At 41.9% G+C, this 27,717-nt stretch overlaps 8 protein-coding genes across 8 annotated transcripts; 5 read left to right on the top strand and 3 right to left on the bottom strand.

Moving 5' to 3' along the window:
• Positions 1–4,002: 4,002 nt before the first annotated feature.
• On the top strand, positions 4,003–4,542 carry EAF02_009919 (uncharacterized protein; the record flags this gene model as incomplete). The annotated part of the gene is made up of 1 exon (XM_038905967.1): positions 4,003–4,542. One exon carries the CDS (start codon positions 4,003–4,005, stop codon positions 4,540–4,542), a length of 540 nt encoding a protein of 179 aa, XP_038754390.1.
• Positions 4,543–5,639: 1,097 nt separating this feature from the next.
• On the bottom strand, positions 5,640–8,630 carry EAF02_009918 (uncharacterized protein; the record flags this gene model as incomplete). The annotated part of the gene is made up of 1 exon (XM_038905966.1): positions 5,640–8,630. One exon carries the CDS (start codon positions 8,628–8,630, stop codon positions 5,640–5,642), a length of 2,991 nt encoding a protein of 996 aa, XP_038754389.1.
• A 1,689-nt stretch (positions 8,631–10,319) lies between these two features.
• EAF02_009917 (uncharacterized protein) lies at positions 10,320–11,558 on the top strand (the record flags this gene model as incomplete). Its single annotated transcript, XM_038905965.1, has 1 exon — positions 10,320–11,558. The coding sequence occupies one exon, from the start codon at positions 10,320–10,322 to the stop codon at positions 11,556–11,558; it is 1,239 nt and encodes a 412-aa protein (XP_038754388.1).
• Positions 11,559–12,069: 511 nt separating this feature from the next.
• EAF02_009916 (uncharacterized protein) lies at positions 12,070–13,488 on the top strand (the record flags this gene model as incomplete). Its single annotated transcript, XM_038905964.1, has 1 exon — positions 12,070–13,488. The coding sequence occupies one exon, from the start codon at positions 12,070–12,072 to the stop codon at positions 13,486–13,488; it is 1,419 nt and encodes a 472-aa protein (XP_038754387.1).
• Positions 13,489–16,522: 3,034 nt separating this feature from the next.
• On the bottom strand, positions 16,523–17,955 carry EAF02_009915 (uncharacterized protein; the record flags this gene model as incomplete). The annotated part of the gene is made up of 2 exons (XM_038905963.1): positions 16,523–16,888; positions 16,957–17,955. The coding sequence occupies 2 exons, from the start codon at positions 17,953–17,955 to the stop codon at positions 16,523–16,525; spliced, it is 1,365 nt and encodes a 454-aa protein (XP_038754386.1).
• Positions 17,956–19,125: 1,170 nt separating this feature from the next.
• On the bottom strand, positions 19,126–21,479 carry EAF02_009914 (uncharacterized protein; the record flags this gene model as incomplete). Its single annotated transcript, XM_038905962.1, has 4 exons — positions 20,903–21,479; positions 20,707–20,838; positions 20,020–20,653; positions 19,126–19,997 (listed from the first exon to the last, which is right to left on the bottom strand). Exons 2-4 carry the CDS (start codon positions 20,731–20,733, stop codon positions 19,126–19,128), a joined length of 1,533 nt encoding a protein of 510 aa, XP_038754385.1. The 5' UTR covers positions 20,734–20,838; positions 20,903–21,479.
• Positions 21,480–22,854: 1,375 nt separating this feature from the next.
• On the top strand, positions 22,855–23,782 carry EAF02_009913 (uncharacterized protein; the record flags this gene model as incomplete). Its single annotated transcript, XM_038905961.1, has 2 exons — positions 22,855–23,078; positions 23,134–23,782. 2 exons carry the CDS (start codon positions 22,855–22,857, stop codon positions 23,780–23,782), a joined length of 873 nt encoding a protein of 290 aa, XP_038754384.1.
• Positions 23,783–25,699: 1,917 nt separating this feature from the next.
• On the top strand, positions 25,700–26,435 carry EAF02_009912 (uncharacterized protein; the record flags this gene model as incomplete). The annotated part of the gene is made up of 2 exons (XM_038905960.1): positions 25,700–25,922; positions 25,990–26,435. 2 exons carry the CDS (start codon positions 25,700–25,702, stop codon positions 26,433–26,435), a joined length of 669 nt encoding a protein of 222 aa, XP_038754383.1.
• Between the last annotated feature and the right edge of the window lie 1,282 nt (positions 26,436–27,717).

The raw sequence follows: 27,717 nt of genomic DNA, 5'->3' as shown, positions 1-27,717 counted from the left end.
ACATTTTCCTACTCGGGGGATGTAACACTGATATGAGAGAGGAATTGTTGCATATCTGAATTAAGGAATGATCTCCTTGCAGTACGCACTTTCCCATTCTAATATCTTCATTAAATGTATCACATAGATAAATCCACATCGCTACTCCAATCCCTCCGACACTCTCACACAACCCAACCCCCCAAAATTCACTACATATCCATCCATCTCCATCAAACCTCGCAGTCCCATGTACTCCCCAAAAACTCAACTCACCCCACAGAAGCATCACACAAACTCGCCCCCAAAGAAAATAAAATAACAATTGATACACACAACCCACAACCAGAACTAAAACCCCTTTGTTGCACATCTGCATGCAGGAATATATCATAAAATGCAAGTTTGCGGCGCGGTGTGGCACGTCAGAAATAGAGTCGTACGAATATGAATATGGGGCTGGATCTGGATCCGTGTGTGAGTGATTTATTTATCGGTAGTGGGAGATCAACATGATTTTTGGGGAAGGGGGCTTGGGAATAGAGATGGAGATGGACATGTTGTGTGTTTGGGGAGGATGGTCTTGTAGTTATGGCTATGCAGATTTAGCATTGGGGGGTGAGGGAAACATATTTCCCATTTGAAAATTGAAATATGATAGATATTTTCCCGTGGATATCAAGACGAGGTGTGTGCATATGCATTGCATGTATTCCCTCCGCAAAGTTACACACAAACTCTGCTTTCATTCGAATTTGCTAGAAGAAGATTTGTTGCATATCTGATGCAGGCTGCATATGCGGATAATCGGGTGGACACTTCCACCATCCTGTGCGATAAATCGGACACATTCTTGTGATGCTTAGAGTGTGCTCTGTCCTCACAATATCCAATAATTATACATCTATGTGAGGAAAAGAGATTTGTTGCACATCTGGTATGACAAAGTCGATTTTCACAATGCTGTGCTCCTCTATTGGAAATACTGAAAAGGGCGCAGTATTGTCATACCTACTAAGAAAAGCGTACCTGATCCTCTCAATATCCAATCGTCATCCCTCCATGTGACGAAGACATATTCGTTGCACATCTAGTACAATGGGGCAAGTGGAGCAGAGCCGTTGATGAAGAGTACATGTAGAGAATGCGGTAGTACTAACTTTCATACCTGAGCCCAGGGAGTTAGGTTTCGTGGTACTATGCTATCTAGTAACTATTCGTCCATGTGATCAGCGTGCATTTGTTGCATGTCTGTAAATCCGCACATCTGCATTTTTTTATTGTGATCTGTAGACTGTGTTTGTGGACTCTAGCCGGGAAATTTGTGTGTACGATTACTACGCCCCTTTTACTAGGTCCAATGGCAGCTGATTCTTGTGACCGAGTTGCATTTGTTGCACTTCTAATGGATTGGGCCAGTCAGTGTATGCACAGCTTCAAAATATCAAGTCCTATCTAGACTACAGCCTTGAGGGTTTGGTGCATGTATTCCGTGGCGTATATGCCCTCGAATTCATTGACTACCCTTCTATGTTATATAGATATCTCTTGTGCAACTATAAAAGAGATCAACATCTGGCTGGAGGGTTACACTACCGAAATGTCTATACACCCCTTAAGTATTGTATCAGATGGGACACGGAAGTCCAAAGCCCTGCGTACCACCAAAGAAGCCAATCATCTCCACTTCATATAAAGCTAAGGACTTCACACAAACCACTGCATATCTCATTCAGTCGAAACGTTCCACAGCATCATTCTCGTCCTACCCATCTTCTCCCCAACCAATCCTAATCCTCCACCAAACCTAGACACCTCAACCCCAAACTCCCTTCAACCAATATCCTCATCACCATGTGACACCAATCCCAATAAATAATTTGTTGCACATCTCAAAAAATGATGCCCTTCGCGGTACTTTTCTTGTAACCCATTTGGCCATTCCATCCACCAATGATTTGATTGGAATGGGCTATGTAGATTTTTGTTGCGCGTCTGGAGGACGGACACTTGCGTGATGCAGTGTTGAGAGTATTGATTTCTTGATCTGGGATAGATTGTGCGTAAGGGTAAGGACTATTGGCTGTTGTGTACCAATCGTGGTTGTTGCCCCAGGATTCTTTAATACTGAAGTTAGACTTTCTTGGATATATCCAAGAAGCGGTCTTTTTGTAATCTAACATCACAAATGAACATTTGCTTTAATTCCTCGTACGTGAAGATTCTCTCTTCATAACAGTATTTGAGTATATATGAGACAGAAACCAATAGTTTGACAATTATGGATTTTTTCTTTCGATACACGTTGACTCTATTTGATCAAAAGATTTTCGATCCTCATTAATTTTCCAACCTTATTTTGAAATTTATGTTCAGTTTTCGAATAATGAATGTTCTTATGGATACAGGTTAGGATCTGATTGTTCTTTTATATATCATGGAGAATTGTATATCGAAGAGACAATGGAAAGTGGAATTGCTTAGCGTCGACTAGCATACGATTTCGCCGCGTTGATATATTCTGCATGTCGTAGGTCAACAAATTTCTTCCCATATTCGCCAGAGCTCGTGTTATCATCCTTTCTCGTATCGGAATACTCCAGTATTACATTCAGGTACCCGGCTTCACACCATCAACCAACGTTTTCCCGCACTTTCATATCTATTGATTCAACGATATGCAACAATATCTTTTCTATCACATATCGCTGCACATTTCTTTTCATCGAACATGTGGATCTGATTTCCTGCGCGGTAACTCGAGACTTTCAAACGAATTACTAGGTATGCATCCAATATGGAGTACAGAGCATGCGATCAATAATGAACTATGTGTTACAATATCAATAGAAAGTTGCGCATTAGTAAGCTAGATGGAAAAGCTAGAGAGTCGAAAGATTATACTTGTTTGCCGAAGTCAAAATAAATAGCAGAATGAAGAGGCGAGTTGAATATTCACCTGAACTTTTAATTCGACCTGCTCTAAAAACAAGATACCGGAGTGTAAGATTAATCACAGGAGTTTTGAGTCCAGTGACTAGACTTACACAACAATAGAAGAACAGAGATATTGAGGTAGTCCCAACCCTCACTCGATGTCGAGGACATTGATCTGATCTTGCCGATCCAGCATAGAAGTTCTTTGCTGGTACGATGAAACTTTCCACATACATGTACTTAACGACATATTTCTGGTTGGAAATAACGAAATAAACACATTATCTTGACTCCCAAGCCATGAATCTCAGATCAGTCTCTAATTGCTTTATCAAGTTAACTAGACAATGCAAGCAAGGGAAACAGGCTCAATCAACATCCACCTCAATACCGAACAGTTAGAAACCTTTTACTACTCACCTAGAATATGTAAGGGAAAGTAGACAATCTACTGTGTCTCCCTATCCCCATTCAACCATTCAACCAATCGACCAATCATTAAAGTGATGAAACAATTACCAAAATACGACTCTCCCGTCAGACTGCTGCAGGAAAAATAGCAACTCTGGCACTCATATGCGCATCACGACACTAGACGAAGCATGGCTAACTACGCAACTGCATGACCAAAGCCCATCACCAAGAATCCACACCTGAGAATGCATGAATGGTGAACTGGGATTCACCAGGGCCGGAAAATTCGGAACGTCGGATGCAACATCCCAAGTCTGTGATCGATTCTTTCCCGCGTTGACCAGACCAATCATATCCACGACATGTGACCTTCAAGAAATTAAATCTTTTGTTGCATATCTAAAAGTTGTCTGCTTGTGTGACTCTGAATGGGGAAACATCGGATATATCTAGACTCCAAAACTCCACCTTATCTTTTTCTAGCCTCACTCTATCATACAAGGGCCTCGGCTTACATACATAGACACATAGCCACATTTTAATGCGCTCATTTCCTTCTGCAAAATCTCATATATAATTAACTTTCTCCCCCATTCACTACTTATACCTTCACCCAACATCAACCATACGATATAATCCCACATCCACGAAAATACAAAAGACATACAAAACATGGCAAACTCCAAAGTCCCCAATCTCAATTTCGGAAGTCCAATAATCTTCTTCGATTCCAATCCCGAGATGCAACAAACCTACATCGGATCGTGTTTTACCTCCTTGAAAGAAACCCTCAAGACCTCCTGGACGGGCGAGGTGCGCAAGTTCCACAACCCAGGAACCTTGCGAATTATCTTCTGGACGCCGGAAGGAAAAGAATGCATCAAAGACTACGATTTGCACGAATACAAACTTGTGCGGGAGGCGTGGGAATCGTTGTTCAAGTTGCCGGATGTGAAGCGCGCGATTGTGATGGGGTATAGTGGACAGAATCCGTATGTGAAGGATTTTGGAGAGAAGAATCCGTGGGAGGATAAGATTGAGAGGGAGAAGACGAGACAGAGGAGGAGTGAACAGTTACAGGGGGAGAGTAAGGAGGGGAGGACGGGTAAGGAGATTGACATTAAGAATGTTATTGATAAGACGGAGGAAGCGGAGGTGAAGAAGATTGCGGAGCAGATTGGAAAGGTACCGATGAAACATGAGGAGGTATAGTGGAGAAGGATCGAGAAGGAATTATCGCCGCATGCGAGGAATGTTAATATCGAAAGTTTTCATGTCACAATAAGGGTAAAGGAGTTTTCGGAACCTGCGGAGACAACTGAGAGGGAATCGGATATATGGCGTATTTGGAAATGAACACAAGCATGCAAGATGACGAACATGATCATATATTCGGACGATATGGTTTGAAGATAAGGGGTGAATTTCACGGAATATAAATCTCAAAAATATTAATTGCTCAAGACGGGACTATTGTGAAGGATATATGATATCATTATCTGTCAATGTTACAAGTTCAATATATAACTAAAAGTTGGAATGATTCTTGTCTCCCACTTTGATTGACTCTGTTTGAACGAGATCACAATCTTGTATAGAACCAAAGCCAAACCCCCAACAACAACGGCATTAAACATTCATCACTGCCCAGCCTCACCCATCTAGTATGAGAAAACAATTGCTGTATACTACCTAGGTACATCCCTTCGTATAAAACAAACCCCCTACAAAACAATTCTCAAGACAAATCACTCTTAGAACCTTGCATATGCGAATTTTCCATAGCTCTCCCCTCTCTCAGCATACCACTAACGTCTGAACACGAAGGTAGTTCGACTCTTTCCTCGGGGAATCAGTTATATATTTTTGTCACTTTGCCTCATCTGATTCGGCCCTCCTATAAATCTCGTATGACCTTACTACTTTTTAGTTTACCTAACACTTCTCACTAACCCTACCACACTGTCTAATAAATGACCTTGCTACAATCTCATGCAGCGTTTCCTTGCTGGATATACGTCGATCCTGGTGTATCCAGATTTGTAGATTGTAGTTACGTGGGAACAAGCAAATATAGGATATCAGTTTCGTATCATAGAAGGTGGTTTTGAAAAAACATATATATTCATCATGAGCAGGAGTGGTATACGCAAGTAGATAATACTAAAAACAATAACACCTTCTCCCTTCTCCCAAAAATCAATTTCCATCCACCCATTCATCACCCAATGCATTCAAATCCCTCAAACCCTCCTCAAACCCTCCTCATTCTCGGCCCAGAAGGCAATCCAACACCGCCTCTTGGTCCACTAGGTAATCCCATTCCCGTCCTCGGTCCTCCAGGTAATCCCGTACCTTGGTCCTCCCGGCAAACCCCCCTTAATCGAAGGTCTCTGTGACAATTGTCTTGGCGGCTTCATGAACTGTGGTTCCTCCTCCTTCCTCACCACCGGCATCGGCATCGGCATCCCAGATCTCTCTGCCGCCATTCCTGCAAACGCCATCCTGATTTTCTCTTCCGCCTTTGCCATCTCCTCTTCTCTCGTCAAAGGTCTCTCTTCCTCCTCGTCGTCATCTTCTCCAAGGAATTCATCCGCTTGTTGTTGTCTCTGTAATCTGATCGCTTCTTCTCTTTCCATATCCATTTCCGCTTCTTGTCTTTCCTGCTGCATTCTCATCATCTCTCTTTCTTCCCGCTCGATCATATCCATTCTTTCCATTTCCATTTGTGCATCATATCGTTGCTGTTCTGCAACACGTTCCTGCTCTTCCCTTCTCTTCATCATTTCCATTTCTCTTTCATCTCTTTGTCTTTGTCTCTCCATTCTTTCTTCATAAGCCCTTCTTTCCTCTTCCTCCTCTTCCATTTGTAATCGTTCCTGTTCATCTCTTTCAGCTCTTAACCGTTCTTCCTCTCTCATTTGAGCCTCCATTCTTTCATTTCTCTCTCTTGCTTCTCGATCTCTTCTTTCATCGCGTTGACGAGCTTGTTCGGCATAAATTCTTTCCTCTTCTTCTCGTTGACGCTCTTCAAATTCTTCTTCGCGTAGTTGTTCTTCGTAAGCTAGTCGTTCTTCTTCTTCTAATCGCTCTTCTTCCAACTGGCGTTCGATTTCTGCTTGTCTCTCTTCTTCCTCATATCTTCTTGCTGCCTCCTCGGCAGCCAAACGTTCTTCTTCTTCTAATCTCTCTCTCTCGGCCTTTCTCTTGATCGCTGAAATTTTTTCTTCCTCCTCTAATCTCTCCTTTTGAACTTGTCTCTCAATCGCGGCAAGTCTCTCTTCTTCTTCAAACTTCTTAACCGCCTCTTTCCTCGCAATTTCCGCTAATCTTTCTTCCTCCTTCATTTTTCTAGCTGCCTCCTCAGCTAGCCTCTCCTGTTCTCTCTCAAAGGCTCTAATCTGTGCTGTTAATCTCTCCGCCTCCTCTTGAGCTTCTCTCTCTTCCGCTTCTCTCTTCTCCCTCTTAATCCTTGCCTGTCTCTCAACTTCCTCCCTCTCCTTTCTTAGCCTCTCTTCTTCAGCTTCAGTCTCAATTCGTATCTTTTCCTGTTCCTCATAGAAAGCCTGCATTTCTTTCGCCTCCTTAGCGATCCTCTCATCTTCTTCTTGCATTCTTCTCAAATTTTCTTCCATACTCATTCTCTCCTCTTCCATTTCTTCTTTCTCAAGTAATATTTGTTCGGCTTGTCTTTCATATTGAAGTAATTTTCTTTCGGCTTCAGCTTCAATAGCCTGTTCGGCAATTTGTACAAATCGAGGTGAGGTAGCAAGTTTTACCATATCTTGAAAGGAACGCTTGGGACGAAGACGGAATTGAGGTGGAATGGGGCTTAGTTGACCATTTATCATGGGTGAGCGTGGAATAGTGGTAACTGTTTGGGTCTTTGGGGGAAGAGGACTTAGTTGATCTTTTAGGAGAGAAGGAACTGGTCTAGTTGTCACTATAGGTGCTGGAACATTTGGAATGGTTTTGGTGACTTCGGATACTACTACTGGAAATCTCGTCACTGCTTTCGATTTCCTTTTTGATAGCGCGTTACTCTGTGAGACTGTCTTTGGCAATTCTGATACCGCTTTGGCAGTTTCCGGAGCCGGAGGAATAACTACCGGAATCGGTTCCGGCTCCTTACCAGTTGTCGATATTCCAGATTTTCTCATCTCGCTTTTTCGCACTTCTGTCGATTTTCGTGTAGTTGGAGTTTCTACCGCAGGTTCCATCGAATTCAATCCAGCCATAATATCATCCAGTGCTGAGACTGACGCCTTCGGTCTCCGTTGATTCCTTGGCTTACCCAAAGCTGGCTTTTCAACTCCTTTCTCATTATCGACTGGTTTTGGAGTAGATGGATTGGACATAAATTCTTCACCAAAACCAGCCAAAAGATCATCCAATGCAGATATTGAAGCTTTAGTCTTACTGCGAGTGGAAGCCCGTTTCGTCGAGGAACTTGCCCCCTTGAATGATGACCTTGTTGAAATAGGTGTGTTTGGACTCATGGAGTTAGGTGTCTCGGTCATCGATTTTCGAGAGGGATCTGAGTCGGTCGGTGAAACAGGCTCTGTTGGCTGCTGCGTTTGCACTGAGACGATAGGTTTCGACTGCTGCTTAAGTTGAAGAGATCGCAGAACATTCGTAGGTTGAGAAGGTTCATTAGGTTTGATAGGCTGCACAGGTTGCGGCGATTGGACTGGTTGAGAAGGCTCAAGAGGCTTGACAGGTTCCACGGGTTGCACAGGTTGAGAAGGCTCAAGAGGCTTGACAGGTTGCACAGGTTGCGTCGCCTGGACTGCTTGATCATTTTCTGGAGAAACAGATCTCGACCCGATAGCAGCAGCTTTTCTCTCTGTTATTATCTTTTCGATCTTGCTCATCTCGGGCACTGCTTGAATCTTTGTCTCCTTTACCTCTTCCTCTTCTACAGGAGAATCCACTTCCCCTTTATCCTCCACAATTTTCTCTTCGACCTTCTCTTCCTTCGGCGTACCATAACCAAACATCTTTGCCATCCTTGCTCCTCTACTATTAGATTTTAACGTCGGCATTCTCGTTATGGAAGCTGTGCCCATCCCAAGATTCCCCACACTTCCCAACTTTTCATCGAAACGTTTCTTCACATCTTCGCTGGGGTTTGGTACTGAACCATCCTCCTCAAGGAGTAAGGGCTCGATAGTTTTCACATCAGTATTGGTGTTTAGTGGTACGATGGGTGTAATTATTGGTTCATTCTCTTTGTCTGCGGGCGTTATCCCAGGAGTCTTCTTGACATAGGAGGAAAAGTAGGCTCCCCAAGTTGCCATGATATTATTGGTGTTGTTCTTGTATCAATGTTTTTCTGTTCAAGGTCAGGGTGTTAGCTACTTTCCCACAATCTTCGGGTATTTGGGGAACTTGCTCATAGACTTTGATTGTAAGAGTATTGTGTTCTATTGTATTATTGCACCGTATCATACCATATAGTATCGTATCGCATTATTCATTAATTGTTGTAGCATCAAGCTGTTTGTAAGTAAATCAAATTATACCTTTCAATGGTTTCCAGCACCTTAGAAAGTCAAAATAAAGTTTCCTGCACACAATGACCGTGGATCCCGAAGAAGTAACGATTATGATAAGTAGGAAAAAAGAAGACGGAAGCTGTCAAAATCCATGACGGCTGTGATGTGCATTAGTTAAATGGAAGATCCAAACGTGATTACTTTTGTAGGTGACATCAAAATCTGTCACTATCATGATACATGCAACGTTTGAAAGTTTGGTATGAAATCACTCAAGACAATTTGGCGGGGTAAGATGAGAATGTAGGGAAGCCCCATGCGACGATGAGCGATGCGACGCATGGCTAGGTAACAAATGTTTTGCCATTGTGAATCTCAGATGTGATTCCACATTTTCGCTTTGAAGTTTTGAAAGTTCATCGACGACTATGTTGTCAATGAAATTGATGGTTTGAAAAACTTGAAGGTTTTCATCCACGAATGAAACCAAGTATTTGAAAACCCCGTGCTTTTTTAGGGCAATTAGTATATACCGAGCAGGTATTAAACTCAAGAAGCTTGCGGTGTAAGGTTATTTATAAAGCATCTGCCAAGCCTTCACGTCCAAACATCCATTGTCAGTGCGATGATTGAGACAAACACCTTTTCAAAACACAAAAGCTCTTGTTTTTTTTCGCCTCTTTGAAACTTCGACTGAGAAATGTCTTATAGTTCGAGGATAAGATACACTCTACTCCCATCATTGAATGACGTACGTGTGAATCCTTGGATTCATTCCTGCACCTTCGGAGATGTATTTTCAGACATACGTCGAGACGGGGGCAAGGAGGTCGAATGATGAACAGGATTGGGACAAAAGGAATGGATAAAACCATTGAAGTTAGGAAGAGAGGCATATCCACCACGTCATATAAGGAGGTGACAGCCACGAGATTTGGGAGAGACAAATTCTAACAATCCTATAGAACTCGAGACTCATCGGAAAGGTGGGCAGGTGGGTAGGTGAGTACGTACTGATTCCTCCCTGTTTTGTTGCCGTCGTGTTTCAAAGCCTCTCATCGTGATGATGTGTCAAGACGATACAGAATTCGATGCGAAGAGGGTACAGAGCAATTACAATTCTGTCTTGTACAGGCGAAGAATTACCACATCAACGTAATCATGGAAGTTTTCCATTTTACGACAAAGTTGGTGTCTTGAAGCAATCGAATAATTTCAGTTCACCGGCTCCAACCCAATTCTTCACGATAGCTTCGATGAGCTGTCAAAAAATTGGGGATATGAAAATATTACGATTATGTAATAGACCTAGAACTATCATACTCCACCAGGTCGCATCTTTCTTTACGCAATCGTGGTTCAAATCAGATTCCATGCAAAAGTGTACTTCAGAGTACCTCCAACATAATCATGGATATTTTTACATTTTCTCTTCATCAAATTACTTCTTACATTCATTCCACCTCTTAGGTGAAGTCTTGAGTAAATATCATGATCCAAATTGCTCCCTCACCAGGCTTGACCCCTTTTCCTTTTCTCAATCTCCCGGTCAATATTCGTCAACATATCTACAAGATACTTTTATGTACATTTGAAGATCCACCAGAAGATTTGAAAGACAATGGGCTCACACTTGTCCCCATACGAATCGCCAAGCTCCAGCATGATATTCACCCTCAAATACTTCGGACATGTCGAAAGATCAATCATGAGGCTACAGTTATCATGAGAGAAACGAATCTCTTCGTTATGGTGACCGGTGTTATAAGATTGGATGAACCAAGGAATTGCTTCTTCTCAAAATACATTCCAATGGTCAGAGTAGAAACAGAGCAGCAAGAAAAAGACTTCCGGAAAGCTTGCGTAATGACTCATGAGATCTGTGGATCAACAAAATCCTCAGGAGTTTTACCTGATGAGCCATACAAATTTATGCTACTTCATCGTCATCTTCCACTGTTATGTGCAGCTTTGGTTGTCAGTGCAATAGGAACGCTTCCGTATTGTGATGAGATGTCAGCAGCTCATATCGTTACTATTCTCGAAACTTACGACGAATACGTGTCTAATTCGTCATCCTTGTCTGAGCAGCAGCAAGAGAAACTCATTGCACCTTACCGTTCTGAATTCGAGGGTTTCATGGGGTTTCAATTGAAAGGGAATATATCGGATGAGTTGAAGGACGCTGTCCTCTCAGGAATTACTCGGGCCCCGCAGCTCAATCTCGAAGGGACTATTCACGGTTTGCAGAGCATGGAAGCAAAAGGAAATGATTTCTTCGCTATAGGAGATGCTGAAAATGCAAACCAAATCTGGTGTCAAGCTTTAATAAAGATTCGACGAATCTTGACAATGATCAAAAGAGAATTGTTGCATGAAACCCATGAGCCGGAGTTTATATACCAACTCATGAACATATATTTTGATCTTTCATCGGATCGTCTTCAATACATCATCCACGCAATGGAGATGGCCGAAATTCAACAACGAAAGGCTCTGTTCCGTGTTCTATCGCGTACAGTTGATGACCCCTTCAATATGAACAGTCATTGCAATCTAGAAGGCTGGGCGCCATTTCAGCCCAAGTTGGCAGAGTTTAGATATCGAGAAGCCATCGGTTGCCGACTGGCGGGTGTATCACGTGCACACGAGGCAATTGAGGAAGCTTTGAGAGCCATGCCTAATTATCCCGAGTTCTTGGAGGAGAAGAAGATGATTAGAAGGGTATAGCGTTTAGGATACTGTCGGCTACCAAGGCTTTACTAGTGACCAACTCTATAGAACAGGACAACATTGAGTTGCAATTTCAGCATGTTAGTCCCAGTGCCTTGAGTGTGGTAGCAGAGTCCTTGTGGAGTAAATAATCGATTTATATCCACCAGCAATGCATGATACGGTAACTCACCCTTCTTGATGAGTTCGTTGATTATATTCCCGTTTGCTATCATGCTCAAGAAGCAAGTGAAAAAACGCCAAGCTTATTTGTATGGCAGCTTTAATCTGCAGATGATCCCGTACTATCTTTGTCGCACTCTATATAAGGAACTCTTCCTCGCAGAAATTCATCTTCTTTCTATATTTGATTCTCTTACACCATCTTGATATCTCAATTACAGTCGCACTTTGATAATAAAAGGCAACTCTGCGACCATCTTTCAAGTCATTCTACCATACGAAGCGAAATTACCCAATCTTTATATCCTTTTCATCATAAACAGCGATCAATTTTCCAAATTGCATCATGTCATTTGATATCGAGATATCCACCTCTTTGCCAGCATTTAAGAACGTCAAGAAGCCTTTTACATTTCAAGATCTCTTGGGTGAACTTCGCAATAAAATTTACGAGCTTCTACTTTGTGACTTCGAAGAAGTGTTGGTTCCATGCCAATTTTCTGATCTACCGTCGCCTGATCAGGTGGCTATCACCAGACACCATATTCATCCTCAGATCTTGAGAACATGCCGACAAATGTACCAAGAGGGCACATATTTGATGCGAATGAAAAACCTCTTTGTCAGATTTGAGTGCGAAGTCTCACCCTACCAGAGTACCCTTGCACTTCTAGAGATCAAAGTTCCTTTTCTCGTACCCGACCCGTCCACTTCAAGGGACTTCAAAGGAACCTTCTTGACCCACAAGATTTGTTATCGGAACTCTAGATCACGCCCTCAACCAAGTGCGACCTTCATCCTATTAGCACGTCATATTCCCGATCTGTGTCGAGTATTGTCTAAAATTAGATGGAAAATCAACCTACATGACGAGAATGTCAAGCACATTGTGACTCTGACCGATCCCTATGCGGAACAGATCTCTGGATTCTCTGCCTTGTTCGGGTCGGTATATGCATTATTTTCCCCACCGAGAGGAATCGAATCTTTCTTGACTCGAAAGAAACAAGAAGAACTCATAGCTCCATACCGCACCCATCTGAAAGCATTCCCTAACCTGGAGTTCAATGGTGTAATACCTAAAGATTTACAAAAAATCGCGACATCAGAAATCGCTTTAATGCCAGAGGTGTACAGCGAAAATCAGATACAAATATTCGAGGACAATATTGAACACATGACGGATCAGGGACAAATATTCTTTGTTGAGAAAAGATATGTCAAAGCTATTAGGGTATGGGCTCAGTGTCAAGAATTGATATTCAGTCAATGCTCGGGCAAGCGAGGAGAGCGCTTACTCAAAGGGTTAGGAGTGGCATCTCTGAATAATGTCGCAGATATACTTTTTCATATTGCCTGTATGCGCGCGGAAACCACACTTCACCTAATGAAAACAAAGTGGATAGGAAACCACGAGAAGATAGTCATTGAGGCGACATTGATAGCCAAGGCGGAAGAGGACTACAATACCTGGCTAGGGGATCATAAAGAAGAGGTGACTCATATATACGACGGAGACAGAGATGCGAGGATGTTTTTCAACTTATCGAAGATATTTCAACAGTCGGGTCATCTGGAATGGGCGATTGAGTCAATCGTGCAAGCTCGTCGTATAGATCCCAATGACTGGGAATTCGTTGATGAAGAGGCTAGGGTTCGCTCGGCTATCTCCAAAGAATTTAGAAGAAAGTGGATACCAATCTATGGCACTTCATACGCAATTCTCAACCCAAAACGTTTTTTGGATATGAAATTCACTTTTTAATTTTTTAGTATGGTTTATTTTTAGTACTATTTAGTCTCATATTTATATTAAATAGCTTTTATAGAATAATATTATAGATATTGTATGAACTTAGGTGAATGACTTCAATTCAATGACTAATGTATCAAAGGAATCGAGCGAATGCGAAAGAGACTAGCTCCTTCAGCAGTGCCTATATAAGGCCTACTACTTTTCTACATAGCTAGCTCTTTAGACAGAATACAATCAGAAATTTAGGACCTATCAATACGAGGGTGCTACGTCTTTCGTCTCCTTCTCAAACCAACAGATATAATTGGAATTTTTTTAGTACTAGGTTTATAGCGAACCTGTTTTTTAGTTGTTGATATTTTATCATTGTATTTTAATTTATATAGATTTATGTTATAATTATTTTTATTTGATAATATTAAAATATAGATCTCCTTTATTTATATTATTTATTAAAAGATTTAAAAGCAAAAAATAGTTTCTTTAATCTTTATAAAATTTGGATTTTTTTATATATCAATGAATTTTATAAATATTAATAATAAATAGATTATAAATAATATAATATCTGTGACGGAAACAGTGTTGTATCCCACGTGGATCAGATCATATGATGATCAGAGATTCATTATATAGAATACTCCGTGTCACGGGGTGACACTAAGCCCTTTCTGTCCTGTCCTGTCCTGCTATATATGTGAGAGTAAGGTAGAACTTCCAGTTCTACCTCCTAGTCTTTTGGGCGTTTAGCTCAGCGGTAAAGCTTCTGAATACTCCCAGAGGTGATCCCGTGACACTCCGGAGCGGAATAATAATAACCAAATCGGCTGCAGAACTGATCACCGTTCCCATAATCGGATCCCAAGGATTACCCAGTATATAATTCTATCTTTTCTTTACAAAAAGAGATTAGTTCTAATTGTAGATAAGGAGATATATACATTTTTATACTTATACTATTATTGACCAATCATTCCCCTCCATCGTGATATGCTATTGTCCTGTACGATAATATCAAAAGATATACAATAACTACATAAACTATATTGTAAAAAAAGTATAAAGAATATACTATATTGAAATATTGAAATATAGAAACAATAAACTATATTAAAGAATCAGAAAATGAATTTCAGATTCAAAAAACGTTTCGGGTTGAAAGATCCGTATGAAGTGCCATACTAATCTTATGGTATCGTTGAGATGACGCGAGATGAACTGATGGTGATTGTTTCTTTTTCTGTAGAAATCATCAGCGATGGATAATTTTCCAAATTGATCTCGATCCGAAAGCACGCTGAAGCGACCAAAGGAGGAAACGATGGCAAGACTAGCGAAAAACCGCAATGGGAAGCAAACATGACTCCGATATCAATCTGGATCTCCCCAGATTAGTATACCCATCTCATTTTGTCCAACCAGATGAGCAAATCAAAAAGAATATTCCACATACCTTCACCCAAGCAATGAAACAATCTCTTTCATACGTGACCGTGATAACATTATCAATCTAGTTTTAAACTAGTAAGATTACATATACCCCTTTTTTATATATCCTCCAACTTCCCTTCTACTACCCCAAGTCCACCAATCATCCAAAGTTCACTTCTTCCCATTCTCCAACAAACACCCAAACAACGAGTTTCACATCACGCATCTTACAGATTATAGCACCGTTGTTACAAACTCTCAAATATAACACAACACCTACAATTACCTCATTTTTCACAGAATATTTTAGTATCTGCCAAGAGAAGAGTGATCGATTGATACGTTTAGAGATCTGAGAATAGATACGCGAGATCTTACCCAGTTTTTATCTCTACTTGTCACTTTCTCTCTCCCTCTCCCTCTCCCCCTCCAATCTTCATCCATTCAATTATTCATCCATCCATCCATCCATAATTCTGCTAATCCCCTCACTTATACTTTCGTAACATATCACTACTACCATCACATCACCCTCCTCAGAAATCTTATATCATTTCATAGGTCTTATATATTGTATAAATCTATAAATCTTCACATCACATCAAAATCCATCAATCTATTCACCAACATCCCATCTATCAACTCATTCAACAGACAATACAATTATCCCATCCCCGCAATTCGTCACTCCCCCATTCCATCACCCCCCTATTCCCTCACTCCCTTATCCAATCCCGAACTCTAATCTAACCCATACTCAATCACTCACTTCACTCTAGTTTAAGTTTTAACACATCCCTAACCCCGAATCCCAACCCTCTTCCCACCATCCTCTTCTCAAAATCCCCCACCCAAAGCCCCAGTCCCAAAATCCTCGCTTCGTTCTTCACATCACACCACTTCCCCTTCACCTCACCTCCCATCTCATCCCATCCCATCCCATCCCATCCCAATTCCTCCGCCTACCTCAAACCATAACATATCCCACCAAATCACGTCACTTACATAAAACCCACTCGACACCCAATAACTACCTAGCCACCTCGTACCTCGAACCTAGTGAACTTAACTCTAACTCCTTGCCGCAACACCGATGTATCCCCTGTGTATCTACCTTGATTCTTTTGCCCCACTTCTAAATCTATATATCTTTATTCTTTTATATCTTCAAAACGTCTTGAAAATGTAATGCGATATAATGTAAATTATTATGAATTATTATTTTGAAGCTTGAGATAAGGCGTGGTGAGAAAGGCGAGAGGAAGGATAGGAGGTAGGTAGGAGACTAGTTTTACATATTGTTTGTGTGTATTCTCCTCGATGTGAATGTTATCATGTTATTATATTCTTGTAATTAATATCGAGCGATGGTGGAGAGTCTCAAGCAAAGTAGCGATGATCATCAGGGTATCAATAAATGCATCTCAAAATCAGTAAACAGTGTTAGTTAAGCACTCGAAAATTTTGAAATTTAAGGGAATTTGACTGGTACAATACTGTGATCCTTGTTGTAAGTGACGTTTATCATGAGTAACGGGTCCTCGAGAGCATTATATAACAAAATAAAGGACAACCCTAACAAGGAATTTTTAATACCCCTTTCTTAAATCCTTCACTCGCTAAACGATTCATTCTCCACCGAATTGCTCGCACCATTTCTCCCACCCGAAGCAATCAGTTCCCTATCCCTCTGTCTGGCCTCTTCCCTCGTTCTTTGTCTACCCGATACCTTCGTTTCAACATCCACACCTTGTTTCGGTCTTTGATTATCTCTATGTCTTCGAACACGCTCTCGAGCCATAGCTTTCTTTCTCTCATCTTTGGCCTGTGCTAAAGCTTCTCTCTCGACTGCTTGTAATCCTTGTTGCCTGTCCTTCTTACGTTGTCGGCATCTGCGTTGTCTTTCTCTGTCCATATATTTTCTGCGCGCGTCTTTGGCTTCTTGAGTGGTTCCTATAGGTGGGATACCAGGTCCTTCCTGTGTTGTCTTAGAATATGTAGTTTATTCTAGATCAAAGGGGGGATTCAAATGCGCGGGAAACTTACGGGCTTTGCGGAAGTCTTTCTTCGTTTATTAGAAACACTAGCAGAAGAACTCATTTCAGGCTCTTCACTTCCAGCAGATGATTCCAAAACATCCTTTCTTCTTTTATTGTTGGCGACTGGAGGTGTATCAATGGAGGGTTCGGGTACATGTACTTGATCTGCGACTTTTGGAAGTAATGGTCTCTTCATATTGCTGCGATTGGTCTTGGGGTTTTCAATTGGGTTGTTGTTGCTGTTCGATGTCTCTACCTCTTCTGCCATGATCTCAGTCTCCGACTGGTTGCTTTCTGCATATACCTTCGGCTTTGAGGGTCTACCTCTTCCTCTTGGTTTGCGACTCGTAGAGTTGTCGACTGAAGGTTCATTCTTTGCTAATGACTCTGCGACTTCTGCGGTTTCCTCTTCTTCCATGCTGTTACCTTCTGCTTGTGCAGTAGAAGCAATAGCTTCATCTTGAACCACTGTTTTTGTGTTCTTCGCAGGTCTACCTCTTCCCCTTGTTTTGCGAGTATTTTCGACTGGTTCCTCAGTATGCGCCAATGTCTCTACCTTCTCCGCAGATCCTCCCCTCTTATTACGACCATGTCTCGGAGGTAGAACTGCGACTGGTTTACCATTTCCTGATCTTTTGGTTGGCTTTGGTGCCTCTTGTGTCTCAATGTTGTCTGTATTCTCTGCCGTGACATCCTCCGGAACTTCATCTTGAACATCATTTTTCGTAGTTGGTTTGACCGCCTCCTCAAGCTTCTCTTTGATATTACTGATCTTCTTACTCAGTGGTGTATCGAGCACCGACTCATCCTGCTCTGTTGACAGTCCCTCGTGTGCAGATTCCTCTCCTACATTGTTGCTATTGCCGTGACGAGTCGGTGTGTCGGGATTGGACTCGATCTGGCGCAGGGATGGCGAATTGTTCAAATTATCATTTTGTTGAGCAGGTCTAGGACTTTGCAATTTTCCAATTGTATTCGATAGGAACTTCCAGACTCTTGCCGACATTTTTATCGAGTAACTGGTATGATATTATAAGTTGTGCTGCGACAAGTAAATTGAAAAAGAGAGAAAGAATGAACGAAGAAATTGTGGATGATGTTAAAATAATTTTGGTCACAGTGAGTGAGTGACTAGTTTAGTGCGGCCGCAGCCGTACTCGAGAAAAAGAGTGGATTATGGACAGGAGCTTTAATCTTATCGTCGCGTTCCAACCAATTAAGCGCGTCACTATGCAATCAATTAGACCGTTACCATATTCGAATTGAATGTATTGTCGCGAATGCCGCAGACATTAATAATGATAATGTTGGCATTGTGGATCTCAATTGAATGCGGGTGATGTTGAATAACGTATCTCTCGTACCGTTACTATACCCTCATTCGTTGCGAAGAAGTTTTTTTCCAAACTCTTTTTCGTGACGGCAGGGTTGAAGTGACAACAAAACATGACAACGTCACAATCCTGCAAACTACTGATGAACCTTGACTCGAGTAAGAATAGTCAATCGCCAACTCGCCAATCCGCTGATCACGGAAACGTTAGGGCTTTTTGACTCTTCCCCGGAAATTTCTGAAACTGCAATGCAGTGTACATTCAATCAAGAAGACACGCTTTGTTGATGAAGGGATGATCTTTAATGAGGGGCATAGCATGCTGTCGCCCACTTCCATATGATAATCGAAATTTTGTGGAAACCCGGATATCGACCCAACAAATGCTTCTGGTTAGTTTGGCTAGAAACAAAAACGGGACAATTTAAAAGAAGGGTCGTGAAGAGGGCTGGTAGGAGTTCAAAGTTCATTGTCACCACCGGAATCAATATGCTAGGAGTACTTTTCGAAGTGTCGAATCATGCAATGCGCTACAACTGTTGTCGTCGCCATAGTCACTTCTAGCGATCCAAAATCATTCGAAATATGTATTAGAATCAATCTAAAATTAATGTCGAGTTTTTGCAGACCCAATCCCATCCAAGGAAGAGCTAGTGACTCGATTCTGTATAGCAACTCCTATTTTCATCATGAAAAATCATCACCAAAACACCAGCTATCATAATATAGTCCCTCAAACCCCGAATGTAAAGAAAGCCATATGCTTATCCACATGCCACTCGCAACCCGCCCCTCGCAACGCCATTTTTTTAATCGTAAGAACCATCATACTTTCAAACTCGTTCATTCAGCTATCTCCCTAGCAAATCCATTTTCAGCCCCAAGATGTCCATCTCGCTCCAGCGAGATACGGACATTCGGTTCTGAATTAAAATAGCCATACATACCGCTACAGTTGGCACATATCCGAGTATCTGGACCACCATGCTCATCAACATCCCAAGGTGTGAAGATATCGGGCCCCCAACCGTCTCGAGTCGGTCCATAAATATTCGTTAGCTCATCGTCGTCGAGGTCAACATCATGATGTCCAAAGATACCCTCATATTCATCAAGATTCAACTCCGTTCGACGGGAAAGCAAGATTCTGTAGTCTCCTTCAACATTCTCAACAGGTAGTCCACTAGAAATATGGAATCGTACTTCCGATCCTTCTAATTCGCCAAACGTGGCGGGAAGTTTCTTCCAGACATATTTTTCAATGGCGCCTTCTTCTCTAGATTCTGGTAATGTATTGGCATAATACTTGAGTTCTGGTAAGAAGGACTCATCTTGTATAAATATCTTCAAGTATTCACTTGAAACGGTGCTTATGAAGTGAGGTAAGATGCTGCAACCTCTTATTCCACCATTTCTCATAAGATAACCCAAGCATTCATAGGCTAATGACCCATTTCGCTCCAACGGCTGACCCCTAATATACAAATTATCAATGATCGGACCCAATGTCTCTCTCGTCATCTTCCTCAGGTCGATTCCCGGGCCAGGAAGATTGTCTGTGAAGTTCACAAGGTCAATCATCATAGAACTTAAATTCTTGAAGGCTATTATATGCTCCTTTGACCTAGTTTGTTGCCTGCCGTGCCAGGGAAGCTGTAGTGCGTTGAGAAAATCAAGTATTTGTCTCCAGCAATAGCTTTGTAGACCTGTCCAAACTAAGACTGATGTTTGGAATACGCTTTATAGGTTTCACCGCGTACCAACGTTCAACTCGCTGATCAAAGCCCAGTGTGACAATTTTGTTAGAACCTTGGTCGTCGTAGTATTTTCCAACAATCCGTAACTCTAAATGTTTCAATTGGGCACAAGATCTGGGGTGTGTGCTGACGAACCACTTCAAAGATGAGACTTGAGTGAAGATGAATCTGTTGTCCACAAAGAAGGTTCTCTTTCCATCGTTGTAAAAGAATTTAGATAGTCGCAAAAATTGCACAGGAAGCTTTTTTTGCTCAGCATGCTCCATCTCAGTGACATTGGACTTCAATATTTTGACACCAGGGTCAATTATTGGAGGTGCTAGCTGCAAAGCAAAGCGTATAATGCGAAGCTTCACTTCGAGTGGTAGCTCGGGGTTCGACCTTGTAGTTGAAGAATCAGATGCAGCGATCGTGCTCAAATTTTTGTTGGCGGGCCAGGCAATGTTGTGGGTAGCGAGAAGTTTTTTAAGACTTGCGTTTTCTCTCGAAAGTGCACTATTGTGTTCTTCGAGTTTCTTGTTCTTTCGGAAAAGTCGGTCAATTGCGGCATCTAGTGGTCGGTGTTTGTTGACAGCAGATGGAGAATCATCTGAAGGTCCGTCCCATATGGACCTCTAGAAAGTAATCAGTAAGAATGTCTTGATAGAAATCATGGAGGGTTTCTTACATCTGGATCATAAACAAACAGATCCATTGTCTCGTCAGATTTGATACAATACCGGTAGTCTGATATTCTCCCTGAACCTGTATTTCAAGGAGTTTTTGGTTGTCGCTGACAGAACTTGTGGAAGGAAAAAGTCTATTGATGTTTCAGGAGCTTTTCGAAGTAATATAATAAAAAGTAATCAGAGGGTATTACTGACATTGCACGGACCCATCAACTTATAACCTCCACTACCCGAGCCAATCAGAAATTCCTTCCCATGTTGCAGCCACAAACATATTGAGGTGAATGATTGTCAAAGAAGCATTCTTCTTGTTTATTGCTAGGATCTGTCATTCAGTTTCTTTTCAACAAAAATACAAGGTAAATCAATCTAAAGATGCGTATCCAAAGATGCCTTTATCTACATAAGATACATTGACAAGATGTCGTTATGGTAGATTTTGATGATAACAAAGACCTTGCTGATCACTTCATAGTTTATTATATGGCTGAAGATTGACAAGTATCAGCTCCTGGCCTCTGATCGCTGAATTTTGCCTGCTTCCACGAGTAGTTCCACCGTTGCACACGTTTTGAACAGGTACTGGTTGGAACTCTGGAACAATGGCATTCAAGAGAATTGGGAGGCTAAGATACAATTTTTAGCAATTTGCGTCAAGGTTGAACAGCAACAGCAACTAAATCTGGAGAGCTTCCGATTAGAGAACTGCGGCGCAGGGCTCTTGCTCATTGACATGCCACAGTCAATCCCCAATTGTATGAGTTGACCCTCTCAACTAGGAGTTATGTTCATCAAGAGGCTTTAGACACAAAGGTTACCTCCTGTTTTGGGACTTTCTGCCGCCCATCTTTGGAAAGAGGAATCGACGAGAAGTACCACACCAACGTGAAAAAAGTGCGGAATCACGGTATCAAAATAATCATCATATTTTTGAACAACAATATACAAGGAAAATACTGGAATATATAATCAGAACAGAATTTTGAGTCATAAAACACGCAACTACTTGCAGCGCATGCAATTTTCCCTTCGGTCAGCTCGATTAGGGCAGTCCAGATTTCGGAGACTTGAAAAAGGGACGATGACCGAGTGGTCAGTTTTCCAAATAACAAGGAGTAATGGAACTAGTCAAAGAACCACGAAACATAAATAAACCGAGGAAGTCTTCGAAATAAGGTGTTTAGCAGTTATCATCTGGCCGTCCCATGTGGGTGGAAGGGGGTACTGGGGCAGCCTCTCGCCTCCATGGCCATAATTTTGAGAAAAGCCTCATATTTTTTGTAAATCTCTTCCAATATCCCAACACCTATCGCTAGCTATTGGGTATATTGGTCTGCAGCAGCATCTTTGTGTATGTTCACAGATATTTGCGTAACAAAATATAGGACCTGATCCTGAGCCCGACAGCATCAGACTTGGGATCATGAACGCTCCTAGCAGCCTTCCAACTAAGAGCGTACAAATGCGTTTCATTAATTCCCGAAAGGAGTTGGATATCTAGCTCTGCAACAGTGAGTAGGAGTCAGGATGTTGGGCAAGTTGCAATCCACCATACTGCAACTGCTAGCGAGGGACGTGTTTTGTTGTTCAAATTGAAAAGAGTTGAGACTCATGAGTACTGGCACTACTTGGTATTATATCGCATGGTATCATAGAGATGCAGTAGTGTTGCGCTATTCAAAATCTCGGAGTGATGCTCGATCAATTGGATGAGATGATGTTGTGTTGTGCAAGGTTGCCGTCACACCGTCTTCGGCAGAATTGTCGCTTGTCTGACTAAGATGTGTCTTCCACCAATCATATAGTCATGCTTTTTATTTCTTCATATCACTCTCTTCCATTTAACCTTATAATATTGAAAATAATCTCTCGCAAATACATCTGTCTGGAAAATGAGAAGAAATCTCATTTCACTCCCACGCTCAACTTTTCGGGTTACTTACAATCATCATCCGCGATTGTGAGATTCCGACTCTAAATCGGCGCGAACAGCTTTTTCTCTGAGCCTTACCATTTTACAAGTAAGGTTATACCCCAGCTCAGGCTATTGATAATAAATAACTGACTTCTGGCAGATTGGTACCCCATCAAGTTTCTCCCATAAGCACTTCCGCAAGTGTCTCATCTTCCCTCCAACAACCTGCAACATGAGAGACCTTTCATCACGGGAATGGATTATGGAGAGCCATCGCTTCACACTGTTTCCAAAGCTACCAATGGAGATGAAAGACAAAATCTGGAGAATGGCTCTCGAGCCGCGTTTAGTCGAAGTTCGACCCAAAGAAGACATCGACGACGGATTTTATTCCACTGCTCCGCTACCCGCTCTGTTGACAGTCTGTAAAGACTGGGAGAGAGCTCTCAAACATTTGTACCCTAAATTCTTTGTTCGATCGCCGATGATCCAGGAATCGATTCACGCTCAGATTGACACCACTATATCTGGATTGGAAACTTCAAGAGCACTTGACCATCTTCTTGTCATCGATCAGTGTGGAGGACGCTGGAAAGATACAATTTTTGGCAATGGATCAATACATTCGGTGGTCGCGTCTATCCATTGGTTTGGACCATGACTGGGATCAATTCCCCGTATTCGAGCATCCGCTGACGATTGATGACCTCCTAGACGACTATTTTCGACATTATTGTCACGTCATCGTGGACCACAATCACTGCATGATGGACTCTGAAGATCTTGAGGGACTTTGCTCCGTAGTACGACTTATGAAAAAATTGAAGGAGCTCATATTTGTGCATGAGGATATTGCTTGGGATGTAGACTTGTTGAAAGAAAGTGGAGTATTTCCCCAGCAGGATGAGCTTGCTACCTTGACACTCTTCAAGCTTGAAGAGGTCTACGATCTATTTCCAAACCCAGTCGAAATTACCGGTTCCGATTATCGCAAGTCTATTGAGTATTATAATGATGATATGCCAATTTGTAATCTCCAGGAAGATCTCAAATCGAAATTCGATAGTCCAAAGTTCGAGATTCTGGTCCGATATGGATGGAGGTTTCCAGATTCCTTGTCACTCTCTTCACGTCAACCTCGTCTTACCGAATTGGAATAATGGTTGCACTCGTTGAGATGCCAGTGGTGTCTTCAAAAGGGTAGTTTAGGAAGAGGTCAGAAACATTCTTCGAAAAAACCAGATATTTGGAGGATTTATCATGATCAAAACGCTCGGAAATATGCATTCACATCATGGGAGAGAGATAATTTAAGATACTGCGGATAGTATTGGGATGAAAGCGAGATAATGTTACTTGGTCAGGTTGCTGCCATACTCACTTATCAGATTGAGAGATTCAGCTTGAGCATACACAAAGTTCCAATACAGCGAAACGAGTAAAAACACTCAGATCAATTTATCCTGCCTTTGACCTAACAACTTTGCCAATTGACATTGAAGTACGTGATATCCCGGCTGATCCATACGCAGCTCCTCAATATTAAGATGTGGAATAGCAGTATCTATTGGTTGATATCATAGGCTCGTGTGCCATCAATATACCTTATCCATTTCCATAGTATTCTGATATGTATTGCACTTATAGTTCCAGAGCCCTAATGCTTTGAAGTGTAGGTGTAAAGGAAAAACTTCTCCTAAACCCTAACCCCGCGTCCCCCATTGGTACCAAAGAGCTTCGAATTCTATATGTTTCATAATGTTAGTGAAATACCAATCCCAATGTAGAATCATCATTGAGAGATTTCTACTCCCCAAAAATCATCTGATACACCGCCCACACAAATGGCATTCCAACACTAAACTTGAGATAAATACAAAGCGCTTCTGGTTTATCGATCATACGATGCCAATTCAAATTCGCCGACATGGTCACCGATGCAAATACCTACCATCATGAAAACAATCAGTCACCCCTGTACAAGCCATGGCCACAGAGCTGAGTATCAATTGTGGAAATGCAGGAGAATGTCCAAAGTTCATCTTACTTTTGTCTCGTTTCTCCATCTGGGCGTAGATTGATTCGGACAACATCATCCCGTCTCACGCCAGCTTGCATCATTCTATCAAATTACCCTGTCGTTTGATATGCCATGGATCAAGGTACGTTGAAGACGTTGGAGTCACACACCACTTCTTCAACTACCCCCCAGGATGCTGTCATGGCCTTTTCTGGGGACTCCAGAAACGTTGTTGTAATTTTCATTAATTCTAACGGTTTATCATCTTAACTGACTTTTGCTTGTCTTTGAAACATTTCATTCTTCTTCCATTTGAGATCTCTTGCATATCGACCCTTGAACTATCAACCGTATCAGGAGTTACATAATGAGTGAGTTTGGATGATCGGCAGGCGACATCGTCGCCGGCCTAAAATTGGTGTGGGATGTATGGAGAGCCGTCTCTGATGGACCCATGAGTGCCAAAGTTGAGGCAAAACACTTCTTTGAAAATTTCAATCTGATTTATACAATGCTTACATGATTGGGAGCGCCGAGATGGAAGTTTAGTAGAAGGTTCTAGTTGGGCAGCTGCTCCGTCACAACTCCCACAACAGTGTGTCGAGTTTCTTTCGAGACATATGCAATCAATAAGAACCGCCAATCCTCAGACTGCGATCACAAAGCAAGGAGTACCAATGTGGTCAAAGAAGGTTACTTTTCAAGCGACCAAATCAAAACTCTGCACATGCAGATTTCTTGGCCCTTCGAGAGAGGTCAAGTTTTGAAACTTCGTACCAAGATGGAGTTATACCTCAGTCTAGCTACTTACAAAATATCTGTCTTTAAAACACTCCGTAGTCCAGACACAAATAACATAGTGCGAGAGGTAAGGTTCATCATATCATTAAAGAATACTGCCAGAAACTAATCATTCTATAGCACTTCCCATCAAGAATTACTTTCCAATCTCAAGCTGGTCTCGTCTTCTTGACGTGGTATCACCTATTACTCAAACTTGAAAAGAGTAACACACCCTCTCGAGTCGAATCCTGAGATGAATCGAGTTGATTATCCCATGTTTCGCCAACTCGAACAAGCATTAGCACCCCCACAACCCCTTAGAGCAGTCAAACACCTCCATGACTTACAGCATCCTTGGCAGGATCAACACGGTGAAGACCCACCGAACTCGACCACGCGATCAACCATATCTGGCCAACCAAGTTTACTAGACGATGGAATTGAGAGACGCCACGTTCTATCACAGAGATTGGAAGATCTGGCGATGAGGCAATCAAGTCCATGTCTACTACACGCCCAAGAGGGACAGAAAGACCATTCGACCGCTCATCTCACGATTACAAGATATGAGGGGACAAATATTTGATGCAGTGGGAATAAAGCCTATGCATTCGAATAAACCAGCTCACAGAGATCACTCATCATCAAGATCCGAAGCTGCAAACGCATTGTTGTACGAGCTTGAGGCATGGAACCAACTAGAAACCCGTATTCAACGTGGAATATTGCACCCTGTTCGCATCAGTTCGCAAGTCCCACTGCATCGTATGGAATCGACTGGGGAAGAATTTTCTTTTCAGCATACATCGCATCGAGGTAGCGGAGACTCATTCCGTGAAATCACTGGGACTTCTTCTACTACTGGTAGTCCTCTGGGTACATCTCCAAACCGTCAATTTCTTGGCATTCCTCAAAGTAACCCCATCGATACCTACGGATATTCCCCATTCCCGCATGATTTTGATGGCTCATCGGGACACAACAGAGCTCTGTCTACCACTTCAATCTGATCGACTCCCTCGATGCGTATCGATCCATCAATTGCAGTGCATCTGTAAGTTTCAATTCCATCCCGACATCCATCTACTGACTTTGCATCAAGAGATATCCCAAACATGCGGTCAATAGATTCAAATAATCTATCGCTCGATCCGATAATGCGGGAGTCATTATCACAAATACCATTCGTCAAGACGGTTGCACTGAAGTTCGTCATTCGGTCGACCCTGCTACACCTTCAACTTCACAAAGCTCTATGATACCCTACATCGACAATCGCCACGTTTATAGAGATTAATCTCATAGATACCGTGTTCAAATGCTAGGCTCTCACCGGCTCAATGTGACCAAGTCCGATGAACTTCAAGGACAGAAAATTTCGCGTCATAGTTTCTCACAAACCTATACATTTCAAAATAAGAAGGTAGATTCCTATTGCCCTCAAAAAATGCACAAATGCTCTACTAAAACAGGTACCAGATTTCCTCGAGTTTCACCGCCTCGTTCTTCTCAAGGAAGTCAAGCATTACTTTGATGTTCAATGGATCAAGTCTTTGAAAGATAAGGAAGGAATACCAATGTCGTCTATCTACAATTCGAATACTCCGTAACGCTATATCACGTACTAGCTACATTCTTTACTTCCTCACATCTTCAGATCGCAAGTCCGCTTTTGAGGAGTGGCCTGATAAGTACACCTTCTTCGAGTCTCTCTTCATCCTGAACATATTCTGAAATTAGCGTTCAGTATCAATATTTAAAGAACCAAAAGAACCAAGAACCAAAGTCATAACACCAGAGAGCCTTGATGATAGGCCTTACATGAAGCTCGCAAAAAAGTGACGAGAATGTCAAGAAACAATACTCAAGGTAACATTACTCTAATCGACTCACAAAAATCAACAAATGGGCATACAAGAGACTTTAAGACCGATCCTAGATTAGCTCTGAAAAGATTAACATCCAGGGGCTAATTATCGAATTCTATAATGTTAAAAATGTATCTCCTCTACAAACATCATAGTCAACTTTTTCTTTCCTCAAAATAGCAGACTGGGTCCAGATCTACCATTAGCCGCATGTCTTCTAGATCTTCAACCCACACACTCACATTTATCATATCACTCTACCCATGGTCTTCTTAACCTAACATCTCCCTCGTCCAGACCACCACACTTTCTAACAAGACTTCACACCCAAGAAATCATCTTCAACCGCATACCAACCGGTACGTAATCTTACATCAAAGCTCGAGCTTAGCAAATCCGAGGTCCAATTTCGCGGAGTTAGGTT

The sequence above is a fragment of the Botrytis sinoallii genome (genome assembly GCF_014898435.1).
Source record: "Botrytis sinoallii strain Bc 23 chromosome Unknown BSIN_022, whole genome shotgun sequence".
Taxonomy (NCBI): Eukaryota; Fungi; Ascomycota; class Leotiomycetes; order Helotiales; family Sclerotiniaceae; genus Botrytis; species Botrytis sinoallii.
Note: the sequence above shows the minus strand (reverse complement) of the source record. Positions and strands in the feature narration are given on the sequence as shown.